General features: G+C 41.4%; 2 protein-coding genes across 4 annotated transcripts in view; both read left to right on the top strand.

Moving 5' to 3' along the window:
* myo15ab (myosin XVAb) overlaps positions 1-7,847 on the top strand; it is a 39,766-nt gene extending 31,919 nt beyond the window's left edge. Inside the window, exons 61-77 of the mRNA XM_041037327.1 lie at positions 36-110; positions 1,327-1,532; positions 1,644-1,762; positions 2,360-2,429; positions 2,545-2,617; positions 2,817-2,890; positions 2,997-3,079; positions 3,198-3,328; positions 3,436-3,530; positions 3,737-3,814; positions 3,914-4,010; positions 4,983-5,143; positions 5,233-5,366; positions 6,235-6,368; positions 7,216-7,349; positions 7,492-7,632; positions 7,746-7,847. Of these exons, the coding sequence (XP_040893261.1) occupies positions 36-110; positions 1,327-1,532; positions 1,644-1,762; positions 2,360-2,429; positions 2,545-2,617; positions 2,817-2,890; positions 2,997-3,079; positions 3,198-3,328; positions 3,436-3,530; positions 3,737-3,814; positions 3,914-4,010; positions 4,983-5,143; positions 5,233-5,366; positions 6,235-6,368; positions 7,216-7,349; positions 7,492-7,632; positions 7,746-7,847 (1,907 nt within the window). The remainder of the gene's footprint in view (positions 1-35; positions 111-1,326; positions 1,533-1,643; positions 1,763-2,359; positions 2,430-2,544; positions 2,618-2,816; positions 2,891-2,996; positions 3,080-3,197; positions 3,329-3,435; positions 3,531-3,736; positions 3,815-3,913; positions 4,011-4,982; positions 5,144-5,232; positions 5,367-6,234; positions 6,369-7,215; positions 7,350-7,491; positions 7,633-7,745) is intronic.
* Positions 7,848-9,148: 1,301 nt separating this feature from the next.
* alkbh5 (alkB homolog 5, RNA demethylase) lies at positions 9,149-12,509 on the top strand. 3 transcript variants are annotated; one of them, XM_041036901.1, is made up of 5 exons: positions 9,149-9,299; positions 9,745-10,505; positions 10,637-10,717; positions 10,817-10,939; positions 11,525-12,509. In XM_041036901.1, the coding sequence occupies exons 2-5, from the start codon at positions 9,787-9,789 to the stop codon at positions 11,682-11,684; spliced, it is 1,083 nt and encodes a 360-aa protein (XP_040892835.1). In that variant the 5' UTR covers positions 9,149-9,299; positions 9,745-9,786; the 3' UTR covers positions 11,685-12,509. The 3 variants fall into 3 exon arrangements, with proteins under 3 accessions (XP_040892835.1, XP_040892834.1, XP_040892833.1); XM_041036900.1 differs by having other exon boundaries at positions 9,149-9,615; XM_041036899.1 differs by having other exon boundaries at positions 9,149-10,505.
* Positions 12,510-12,741: the final 232 nt, after the last annotated feature.

Raw genomic sequence — 12,741 nt, 5'->3', positions numbered from 1 at the left:
GTATGTGTGTGTTTTGCTCTGTGTGTCTCCTCCAGGTTACAGCTACGGCTGTGTGGTGAGGAAGAAGGTGGTGTTTTTAGAGGAGCTGAAGCGAGACACTCAGGACTTTGGTGAGTTAATTTATTTTTATCTGATTTAAAATAAGATCTGTCATCATTTTGTTTTTGCATGTGGTATCCAGATGCTAGCACCATGGCCAAGGCCTCAAATATAAACACGGTGACAATTCAAACTGACAGCTTTGAGAGATTTACTAACCTGGACTGTGTCTGTGTGCCCTGGAGGTATAATAGTATTTTATGTCAAGGAGAAATAGGTGCAGTGATGTTGACAGTGCCCGAGGCGCTCTTTAAGTACAATATTGTATCAGAAAATTATTTTCCAGATGGATGATGGTGATGCAATGTGAAAAATATTGATTCAGTGTCACAGATGAGGAGAAGTCACATCTTACAGAGACGGGATAGGACAGACTCTAATCAAAATGCATCTGCACACATATTTGCAACTTATTGTGGTGTATTTATTTTTTCTTTCTCCAAAATGCCTAGAAATTAACCTTACAGAGTACACAATACTCAGATTGTCAGAACTGTGATCGATCCTCCACCATATAAGCAAATGAAATCAGTTATTATCTTTAATTGGGTAAAAAAGCGACATTTCTCCCTGTATGGATTTTCAAATCAAGAGATGTGGGGACAGCATCATGTGTATGTTTGCATACTTAGAATAAATCAAAAATTGAGGACTTACCTTCCATTCTGGGACAAATAGCTTGTTCTCAATCTTTAAAGCGCTTTAGGCCACTGAGGGTCAGAGCTGAAAACTAATTTTTGCTCTGTTATGGTCTCACCAACTCCTGACATATCTGCCTCTTTACCCGCTGAATGCTCCACTGTGTTCACGAGCTACTTGCTAACTGTGTTTGTCTGATGTTTAATTTTAAGGTTAAGGTTTTGTTTTAGCACCTTTAGCATTGAGTATATTTATATGACAAGGTGAAGTTTAGGACAAGGGCTGGGATTTTGCATGTAGAGGTTATAGCTTATTAAGGTTACCCTTCAGGGTATTAATGTAAGTCAATACGATGTCTTGACAAGCAACAGAAATACCCATGAGTATATTATCTATAATTAGACCAAAGGCTGCATAATGTGGCAGGTTATCAGCATAGCTGTGGAGTAGAGAGAAATGATCTAACTTTAAATGCAAAGCTGCTGTGAGAGAAAGGGCTGATAGTGATAAGGAGTTATAGTGGTGGTGTTGGGGGGTTGTTAAGGGACACAAAGCAACTAGGTATGTGTGTGTTTGTGTGTGTGTCAGGCTGGAAGTTTGGTTCTGTGTTCGGCCGCTCCGGTGCGTTCCCGGCAGAGTGCGTCCATCCTGTTGCTCCTCCTGACTTCCTGTCGCTGCCACTGGATCGTAAGGCGGAGCCACGAGGAGGAGCGGGACAGTTTGCTGTGTCATCAGCCGTCGCTGTTGCGGTGGCGTCCACCATGGCTGCACATGAGATAGATCAAACGATTGAGGTACCCAGGCACGCACACATACGGTCCTTTGTTTTTTTGTTTTTTTTCTGTCTGTCAAACTGAACTGACGGGGTGTCAGGTTGTTTTTCACTGTCAGTCTTTGGCTTTCAGAAAGTTTCTCTTGATGGCTTTACTGATGGAGATCTGGATGAGCGGGCCCTGCAGGACAGTAAATATGACATGCTGGAGTTTGCCAAGAAGTACTTCAGACAGGGACCCAGTGGGAAGGGGTAAGACAAAGAAAAATATGTACACACACACACACACACACACACGGAAAACTCACACTCAGACCATCCCATGTCCAATCCACTGGTAGAAAGTATTGAGGTATATTTACACAAGAACAGTTTTGACGTATTTATACATTTTAGTCTCATGCTAGTTTATACTCCTACACCAAGCGAGTTAAATATTGTACTTTTAAGTCCATTACGTTTACTTAACTGCTTTGGCCTAATAGTTATTTTGCTGATTAAGATTTTATATACAAAACATATCAGTTTATAAAATGTAATGGACCATTATAATACAGATTGAACTACCTAACAGTATATCAAGTAGTTAAAATCGGCTCCATCCCAACAAGCTACAACTTCAAAGTATTACATGTCAATGCATCAATAACAACAATCAACTAACATAATCATCTTACACTGGCAGGAACCAGTTTGTTGATATTACTTCTGTTCTCTTATTGAATTAAAATAGAATGTACCATTGTTATAGTGTGGCATTGCTACTTTTATGAAAGTAAATGATCTGAATTCTTCTTCCAGTGTTGTTTAAATCTAAAGGCTGCACTGTGCAATTGATTTTGTTATCAGAGATTCCCTGAAGAGCAAAAGCAAGAACAGAGACTCCAGGGAGCCCACCGAAATGATCAAGTTCTCTAAGGTGCCTTTCTTCTTGCTATAACATTAAGCATCTTCTCCTAACTTTCTGTGGCTTGTGTGTCTGTCGAGTTGTTCATATGACTCTTTTCTTGTTTGATTTTTTTTTTCCTTTTCAGACCCCTCTGACTGAGTCTCTGATAGAGTTCACTGATCCAGCCATGAACAGAGTGGCAGCTGACCTTTTCCTGTGTAAGTTTTCACCTTCTAGCTGCATTACAGCACCCTGATTACATCTGGGCTCTCGGTCATCCTCTGTTAAAATGGAGTGAGATGATTCTGTGTCAGATGGCACGTGCTCAAGGGAAACTGGATTTCTTTACAAAATGTTTTATTAAAAAACATTAGTAGTGTTGACTTCTGTGTGTCGCTGGATGTGTATTTTGTGTAGCGGTGATGCGTTTCATGGGTGATTCGTCGCCAAGGGGACTGACAGAACAGGAAGTGGTCAGCACATTCCTGAAGGTAAGTACATACACAATTATTTTGTGAGCTCCTTTTTCTCTCTTTGACAGTTTGCTAATATGTGTGTGTGTGTGTGTCATGTGTGTTGTGTGTGCCCTCTCCTCAGCTCATAGGAGAGTTCACCTTGATGAGGGATGAGGCTTACTGCCAGCTTGTCAAACAGCTTACTGCTAACACCAGCTCCAAACCGTAAGTCTGCTCGCAGCACATCAACAGCATACACACTACAAACCAACACACACACTGTTTCTCTTTCTTCACCGAGCCTGTGATCCTGAGTGCGTATGTGTGTTCTTGTTTTGTACAGTGATAGTTGCCAACGAGGCTGGAGGCTGTTGTACATCCTGACTGCTTTCCATCGCTGCTCTGAAGTCCTCAAACCTTTCCTACTGAAATACCTGCAGCAGGCCTCTCGCAGTGCTGGGGCACAGTATCAAGGTAAAAGAAAAAAAAAAGAAAAAAACACACACAATATTACCAAGTGTAAATCTGCTGTGCACATTACCAAAACAACTAGCATATAATGTTTTCTTTAAATATGTTAGGCATAGCTAAAGCATGCGAGCAGAACCTGAAGAAGACGTTCCAGTATGGTGGCCGCATTGTTTCACCCAACAGCATGGAGCTGAAGGCCATGATGGTGAGTGTAAAATTTTAATGTCCCAAAGTTGCACAGTATGTAAGAACTGTATCTAAATATTTGTGCTTTGTTATTTTTCACAACTATGTTTGTAGGTTTTGATGTGTTAAGGTGCTGAAAATATCAACCACAGTACCACACATCCAGTGTAATACATATATATATATAAATATATATAAAATAAGTGTGTGTTTGTTCCTCCTCAGGCTGGCCGAAGTTCAAAACGTCAGCTGTTTCTCTTTCCTGGAGGCATCGAACGTCACGTGAAAATCAAAACGTGCTCTGTAGGTGCTCAGCTACTGTTGGCAGTTCACCAGTACAGTTATGTATGAGGAGCGGCGCTCTCATAGACATTTTTTGTTTTTTTTGTTTTTGTTTTTCAGGTTGCCCTGGAGGTGATTGAGGAGCTGTGCTATGAGATGGGTTTACACAAACTGGAAGCCATGGAAGAATATGCTGTATTTTTAGTCACCAATAGAGGTGCGCTCACAAACGTCTACTTCTCCCTCTGTGTCACACATACACACGTTAAACGTTATGTTAGTGCACAGAGTCAGTCTACTCTTCATTGCCAGTGAAGCAGATCTACTCACAGATTACATATCAGACTGTTCTCTGGTTTCGTGCTGTGGGAGAAAGTCACTCATGTTCATGAGTCCTGATAGGGCTGTCACGGCAAAATAACGAGAGATGGCTCAATATCAATGTCTCATTTCTGATACAGATACCACAGCACTGAGTCTCTGCCAACAACAATCCAACACACATTTTCCTCTTATTATCTACCCACAGGTTAATGTGCTATTCATATGCACTTTGTGAATGTATATAGATGCATTTAAAACATTATGTACATATTATCAAATACATATATCCCATAATACAACTTTTTCTGACTGTTTTAAAAGGAACCTGCTTTTGCTTGCTCATTTCTTCTGTCAAAGTTTGTTGCTCCAGCTTTTTTTTTTTTTTTTATTGCTGCTTGTTGTTCTTTCTCATAATCCTCTGCATGACACTTCTGTTCCTTCTGCTCTATCAAGTTCTCCGTGTTGAAAGCTCCAGCAATGATTTCGCCCTTTGAAGCACTCAAACAGCACACTTTGAATTCTGCTGTTGATTTTCCCTCCTTTAGCATTAAATATCTCCACACGATAACAGCTGAGAGCTGCTCTTGCTTCTATGCTATTCAAAAACACAGCAGGTCACACAACATGTGGTTACACAAGTATTAACATAACTCTTCAGGGTTTATATATATATATCAATACTCTGTATTGGGCTGTCACTTTCGGGCTTGTATAGGTCAGATACTGATCCTGAGCATTGAACTGACAATGTGGTATTGTATATGAATTCTTTATCTGAGTAGTTTAATTTCATTTTTAGATCATATTCATATCCCTGTATAATAAACCTTACAATAAAGCCTTGTATTTGTGTGTGTATGTCCAGGTCAGAGTGTGCGTCCTCTGAACAAACATGAGTACATCCTGGATGTTGCGACAGAGGCAGAGTTAGTCGACAACAGCTACAGCTTCTGGTTCAGACGAGTCGTCTGGACTCAGCCGCTCAAGTTTGAGAATGAGCTCTGTGTCGCGATGCATTACAACCAGGTACGACAGGCGATGCTTCACTTACATACAGAATATCTGTTGTTTATATGTGTGAATGTGTATGTAAATGTGTTTGTGTGTTCATGTAGATCCTTCCGGACTACCGTAAAGGCCTGCTAAATGTTCTTCCACATGGGAAAGTGAGCGATCAACAGTTCCACCAGATCTCCAAACTGGCAGCTTTGCAGCACAGGGCCAAAGACATCATCTTCATCCCCAGCATGTGAGAAAACTGTAGCCAGGAAAAATGGTTGGGGGTGTTCTCTCTATTCAGCCCCAAAGTAGATTGTTTGAAAGTTTAATCTCTAAATGAGAGAATGATATAAATAATTGGCTCATAACCCCCACTACACCACATTTTTACAGTTTGAGTGTAGTCGTGAAAACTCTAATCATAATATGAAATGAAGAAACAAGAATAGTAATGAAACAGAGGAAGGAAAATTTCCCATTTCCCCACACCTGGGCTTCTCTCTTGCCTCTGGTTTCTTGGAATTCCATTTATAGAAATTATTCTCAATATTTTCAGTAAAGACTATTTTTTAATCCTTTACATTAGGATGAATTAAACTTTATAAAATAAATTCTGGTCCCTCTGAAACTTTTGTAATACATTCTTTCCAATGTTGCTAATCCAATAAGGTCTAAACATTTTTTGTGACCAGGATATAAGTGGGAAATTTACATAAAGAGAAGGCGTTCTGCTACTGGTAGATGCCATATTGACATATTGCCATATTGACGACTTGTGCAACCTCGATAAATACCAAAGAAAGCGATGTTACATCTTTGCAACATTTAATCTTTTGCAATTAAATGTTGCAATCAAACATAAAATAGTCAACAAGTGCAAAATTTCATTTGTTGACTTGTTTTTTTCTTTATGTTCTCAACTGTTAAAGCCTTTATGTTGTTTCTTGCTCTTACTGTTGCTACCACTGTCTCCGTCCACCCACACACAGAGCCAGCAGCCAGCAGCAGAACAGAACGGCTCAGAGTCGTTGAAAGTTATTGTGAGAGATGTTGGAAATCACTGAGCGAAGCAGACTTCTGTTTATCTTAGATCCTGTTTCTGTTCCCCCCTCCTCCAGACATGAATTATCGGAGTACATCGCCACACCTCTGTTCAAAAAGCAGCCACCCCAGCAGTGGGTTACCATGGTGACGCAGCATATGCAGCAAGTACAGACCCTGAATCCGCACCAGGCCAGAGCACAGTTTCTGGGTAAGATCTCCGTTCACTTTGAGAGGATTTCAGAGTAATTGTGGCTGAACTCTACATGTATCAGCTGCACCTTCTGTACCTTACATCAAGATATATTGTGATATTTTCAGGAAAATGAAGGAATTTCCTGTTTAAAATCTGAGGAAAAGGGAAAAAAAACTGTTTATAAATACCTGACAAATGTAGTTTATCACATTAATGCAAATGTCATATAAAAACTCAGTACTGTCCTTAAAGAACCCCAGTCTGCAACACAGCTCACACTGGGCTAATAAGTACAATCTGCCCAGAGAACAGCAACCATAAAAAACAAACATAAACAAAAAAACAAGAAAAAAACAAAGTATCATTCCCCTTAATAATAATTCACATTAACATGTTTCCAAGGGGATCTCATAAAACATGAAGATAAATATATCAAGAACACAGGGGGAAATAATAACAACATCCAACCAACCAAACAAAGGATTTGCCAACATACAATAAACTCTCTCAGCAGGTGGATTAGCTGTTTCCATAAAATCTAGCAGGTTACCCTAAACTAACCTGAACTGAAACTCTTTAATAATTTAATAATTCAGAAGTCTAACTTTCTGAAAACTGTTGTGACTAATGAGTAAATTTGAACTTATTTGAAGAATATTGTCATTATGAAAAAAGGATTGGTGTCCTGAACACAGAATGATCAGACTCAAAGCACATTGATCTTGATGTGTAAAATCGGTGGATTGTCTCTTTAATAAGATCTGGGTTTCTGTTCTACTCATGTGCCACCTCCTGTCACAGAATAAAAAAGCGACAGTCTGTGCTCACACTCGTTAAATTCTGTGTGTGTGTGTGCGTGCAGGCCTGGTCAGTGCATTCCCCATGTTCGGCTCCTCGTTCTTCTACATCCACAGCAGCAGCTCCACCACCTTCTACGCCCCCTGCATTGTTGCTGTCAATCAACATGGTCTCCACTTCCTGCACAAAAATACACACGTAAGGAGCCGCACGCACACACTCACGATCGACAAGCACTGATGTGACTCAGCTCATCGTGACTGAAACATGAGCCCAGAAGTGGAGTCACATAGCTGCAGTAGACAGAAGTGTGCTGTAATGTTTGGACTCTGTGTTGCAGGAGCTGATGGCAGTGGTCCCCCTGGTGGAAGTGCAGTCCAGCCGCACTCAGAGGCCCACTGCTGGAACCAGTTACCCGTATGTAGACCTCACCTTGGGGGACATGAACACACAACGGGTCATTCAGCTGCAGCTGGAGCAGGTATTACGCAAACAACACAGACAAGGACACACTTCAGAGGCCACACATAATCATTTTCAGTGGCGCTGCTGTGCTTCAGTCTCCGTGCTGGATCTGGTTGTGTTTGTCCACAGGGCCTGGAGTTGTGTCGAGTCATCGCCATGCAGGTGGAAAACATGATGTCGGTGCGGGAGAAGAGGCTCACCCTGCCACCCAGCGAAATCACCATGTTATAACACATTCTCATGCTTAATTATATGCACACGTTTTTGTAAACAGACACACACATACATGCACATGAGACCTGTAAAAATAGCCTACCTCTTCTTGCCTCCAGGTGTTTGTTGTAGCTCATACACAGACACTGATATTATATGTGAATTCATAAGTGTATTTATTATTGTTCTGTAGTACTGTAATACTGCAGTATTGTACAGTGAATGTCAATATTGATTGGTGTTTCTTTTCAGGTTGACACCTTGATAATTGCACTTACTGTAGTTATTTCACATTAAAAATGTTTTAGCTGTGTAGAAGTTGTTAATGAACCATGAGGAGGCTTCATAGGCCTGTGCCTTGTCATTGCAAAATTTTATAACTGATGTTTTTTATTTTTTTATAACAACTGTTGACTGTAAAACTTGATGTTAATGTAAGCCGTTGGTGTATTCAACCAATGTCAATGTATCAACCTGTTTATTTTGTAAAAAATGTTTTATCAAAATAAAATAATCAGTTTTAAAGAGAGAGTTAAACTGTGATAACAACAAATAAACTGTGACATATATTAGTTAAGACTTTATTGATCCCCAAGGGTAAATTCACGAGCTATCCAGCAGTATATTAAGTAATTAAAATTATTCCCATCTTTACCAGCTTCAGCATTAAATCTTATAGTACATGTACAATAATTGCCCGATAATGTAACAGACAAGCACAATAAGTACTTTTAATTTTGTATATCAGTATATCAGTATATTTTAATGCTAATACTACAGTTTTTAAATGCATTACTTTTACTTAATACTAACATTTCTACACTTAATATGCCACTCGCTGTAAACACTACACAGCTTCAAGTTAGAGGTGCAACAAGATTATGCAGAATATATAGGATACTACCATTACTCAGTGTGGAAGAAGATGATTTGTTTTATCTTTAAAATTCAGTATTTATTTAGCATTTTATTTACTTAGTATATTTGTTTGTTTTTTAATTTTGGAAACCATTCATATTTATTAATAATATGCAAATACTGTTTGCACAATTTTCTCTCCACTGTAAGAACAACGTTTATAAATAAAGTTTCTTATTATTATTTTCGTTATTAAATAGGCAAACCGCAACCAGTATAGCACATTGGCCCTTATGAGTTAACTTTACGGGGGTAAACGAGAGGTTAGGGGCACAAAATTAGCAGCAGCCTAACATGTCCCCTCAAGGCTCCTAGACAGGGTTTCCGTGTCCTCCTATGGACGTCCAGGACACACGATAGTCCCGCCCCGAACTGGCAGGTTGCCACTGGGCATGCGCAGATCTCTGGCAGGTTACACGAGTTTATTTTCAGCGTTTTTCTTAGAGACGGGTTATGATGGTGTAAACTAACCGTGGTCAAGCCTAGTGCCAGTACAACAATGTTTTTCCTGGACTCTTAACACCCGAGAGGAAACGTCTCCCGTGCGCCGAGGTTTGGAATTTAGCGGTGACATGTGAAATGTTGCTGCGTGGTTTGTCGGTATTTCCAGGCGGCGACGGACAGACCAAGCCAGGCTAGCGTAGCTAACTAGCAGCTCGGCTAGCTATCGTTGGCCTCTCCGCTGGCTGAGCGTGTTGCTGTTGTTGTTGTGTCGACGCCGCGTTTAACACAGCTCTGCTTGTTCGTGGTTGTCCGGTCAGCTGCAGCTTGCTGAGTTTCAAACCAGACTGCTGTTTAAGACAAGGGCGGCGGAGCAACTTGGCTAATGTTAGCTACTTTTATGCGCTGGACGCCGCTGTGAGTGAAAGTGAGTGGTGCCTTAAGCTAGCCATATCCATCATCGGATACTCATTTTGACACCCTGTCCGTTCATATTAACCGGACCCGGTTAAACCGGTGCTGAAATGCAGCGCTGATACTTGTATTTGTTTGTTAGGAGCTCACGTCGCACTACACCAGTTACAGTGTTTTGGCTGACATGGCAGCCAGCGGATACTCTGACCTGAGGGAGAAGCTTAAGTCCATGACTCCACACAGAGACGACTACAAAAATAAATACGTGGACGGGACGAGTAACGGCAGCGGGAAAGGCCGAAAGCGCAAGTACCGGGAGTCAGACGACGATGAATGCGAGCACAGCGATGACAGCGCGGAGCTCCGGGAGCAGGAGGCCCGCCGGGTGAGGAGCAGCATCCTGCAGAAGAGTATCTTCACACCGGAGGAGTGCACTCTCATCGAGGAGAAGATCGACGAGGTGGTCACCAAGGGAGAAGCTGGACTTTACCGTGAGCACACTGTGGACAGGGCACCCCTCCGTAACAAGTACTTCTTCGGGGAGGGGTACACATATGGAGCCCAGCTGGAGAAGCGTGGACCGGGCCAGGAGAGACTGTACCGCAAAGGAGAGGTGGATGAGATCCCGAACTGGGTGCATGAGCTAGTGATCAAGCGGCTGGTGTCCAATGGAGTGATCCCGGAAGGATTTGTTAACAGTGCAGTCATCAATGATTATCAGCCAGGTGGCTGTATTGTGTCACATGTTGATCCTCTGCACATCTTTGCGCGGCCCATCGTCTCTGTGTCCTTCTTCAGTGACAGCGCGCTCTGCTTCGGCTGCCGCTTCCAGTTCAAACCGATCCGTGTGTCAGAGCCAGTGTTTGTCCTGCCTGTGAGGAGAGGCAGCGTCACAGTACTCAGGTGACTTTGACTGTGTTTGCTGTCATGCCATGATTGAATTGTGCAGGTGCTTAGGCCTGAAGTTGTCACTAAAAGCTTTCTTTCTTTTTTCTCTCTCTCTTTCTTCCTTTCTTCCTTCCTTCCTTTCTCAGTGGCTATGCTGCAGATGACATCACCCATTGCATCCGGCCCCAAGACATCAAGGAACGGCGGGCAGTCATCATTCTCAGAAAGTGAGTCAACATACCGTAATTCTAAAAATACTCATAGGTTGTATGAAATCTTGATCTAATCCCAGTGTTTCTACTTGTGCTCCCTCCTCCGTTTGCCAGGACCAGACCTGATGCTCCTCGATTGGATTCGGACAGCCCTTTAAGCTCGTCCCTTTCGGAGAGACCCACTCCTCTGAAAGCCAAGCGCTCTCACCGCAAAGCAGACCCCGATGCAGCTCACAGGTATACACCACCTCATAAAGACCCACTTGAGATCCTCGTGGGGCCAGTAATCATGGAAAGCCTACTTGCGAATGTCATAATCTTTAACACATATGAGACCCCACTGATTAATGAGCATCTGAAAAAGAAAAGTAGCATCACTTGCAACTGCACTTCATAGTTCACAGAGCTCTGAGAAGAGAAGCCCTGTTTTCCAAATTAGACCTACTGAGTTATTCTGTCTAAAAGCAAGTGTGACGCAAAATAAAGCCTCAGAAGCTGAAAAGCCATTTTAAACGTTTACTGTGAAAAAAATAAAGCATTTAAATGATCCACTCTTCCTCCTCTCATCTCAGCTCAGTAAAACTGTGTTGCTCCCCAGACTAATTAACTTCAACTGAGAGCCAGTGGCCATGACAACAACAAGAACTGCAACATTTTAACTGCAAAAATAATTAGCATTAGCAATGGGAGCTGAGTAGATACACAAGGATCTCTAAGAGTGTAAAGGAAATAACTGCAAAATAATGAAGCATTGTATTGTCAGTGATACATGATGATTACAAATCTGACCTGATGTGTCTCTCTCTCTTCCCCCTCCATCAGGCCAAGGGTTTTGGAGATGGATAAAGAGGAGAACAGACATCCTTCTCTCTCCCGTCATCGTCGTCACAGCAGCAGCTCAGAAAACTACTGGAGGCGTGGTCAGGACTACGACAAACACCGGGAGAGTTCAGGGCGCAAAGTTAAAATGAGACGTCATTGAGAACTTCTCAGTCACACACATTCACATATAAATATATCCGTTCTTTTATGTATTTCAATATTACAACATTCTTTGATCAGATAACATTTTCTGGCTCCAGTTTTAGTCTGGCACAAGGAGACAACACGGTCATCATGCTGTATGCATTTTGATTTGGGTCTGGATCAGTTTGAGTGTATATTTGTTTCTGGCAGATGAAGCTGGCGTCTCTGCTACGCGTTATAGAACCTGAAGTTACTTACTACAGTTAGGCTCTGTTGTTAAACTGTTCAATTACCTTAAATTAAACTGTTTTGTTTCTATGTTCATAGATACTTCAAAATGGCATGTATTTTTTGTAACCAAGATGTACAGACCTTAAGAGCTAAAAGGAAGATGTACGTATGGACTTGTATAAAAGAAACCCTGAGCTGTAATCTAACTTGTTATAATGTACAATACATTTGTATAGTCTTTGATTGGGGGAACTTTTATGCAGAATGAAATCTTTTTTTCTTTTTTGGAAGCACCTATATTTCTGATCCACACTTTTACTGTGCCATCCCAGATCTTTGCTGTTTGTTCACTTTAGATTCTCTGTCGCAGTTTTAAGTTGCAGCAACTGGCAGATGTCCAATTATGCTTTCTGTGTTATCATTTGATTCAGCCGCGTGGCTCCTCTTGGTGATGGTCACAATATGGTGTATCGACTAAACTGATGCTTTATGGAGTGAAGGAATACTCAGGCCTTGTTTTACACTCTTGTTTCAGTCTGAACTTGCTTTACCTTATGTAGTGACAGATGCCATGTTATTGCTGTTCTCTATTAAATCTAATTTTTGCTCATTCAAATTGGCTGATATTTGGGCCAGTTAGAACTTAATTTGACAAAAACTAACCCTGTTATGTCTTGTTTAACTTGGATCTAAACACTTAGCTAGGAAGAAACTCAATTTCCAGATGTATTTGTCCTTGTGGTTTGCTGTGTAAACACAGATAAATTTGTTTCTTGCTCTCAGTCAGCCATATTTGGCAGAGGGACTCATTAACTGACTGCTAGGTTAGTCTGGAGTTACAT

The sequence above is a fragment of the Toxotes jaculatrix genome, chromosome 4 (genome assembly GCF_017976425.1).
Source record: "Toxotes jaculatrix isolate fToxJac2 chromosome 4, fToxJac2.pri, whole genome shotgun sequence".
In the NCBI taxonomy this organism is placed as follows: Eukaryota; Metazoa; Chordata; class Actinopteri; family Toxotidae; genus Toxotes; species Toxotes jaculatrix.
This window is presented reverse-complemented; position numbering and strand designations above follow the sequence as displayed.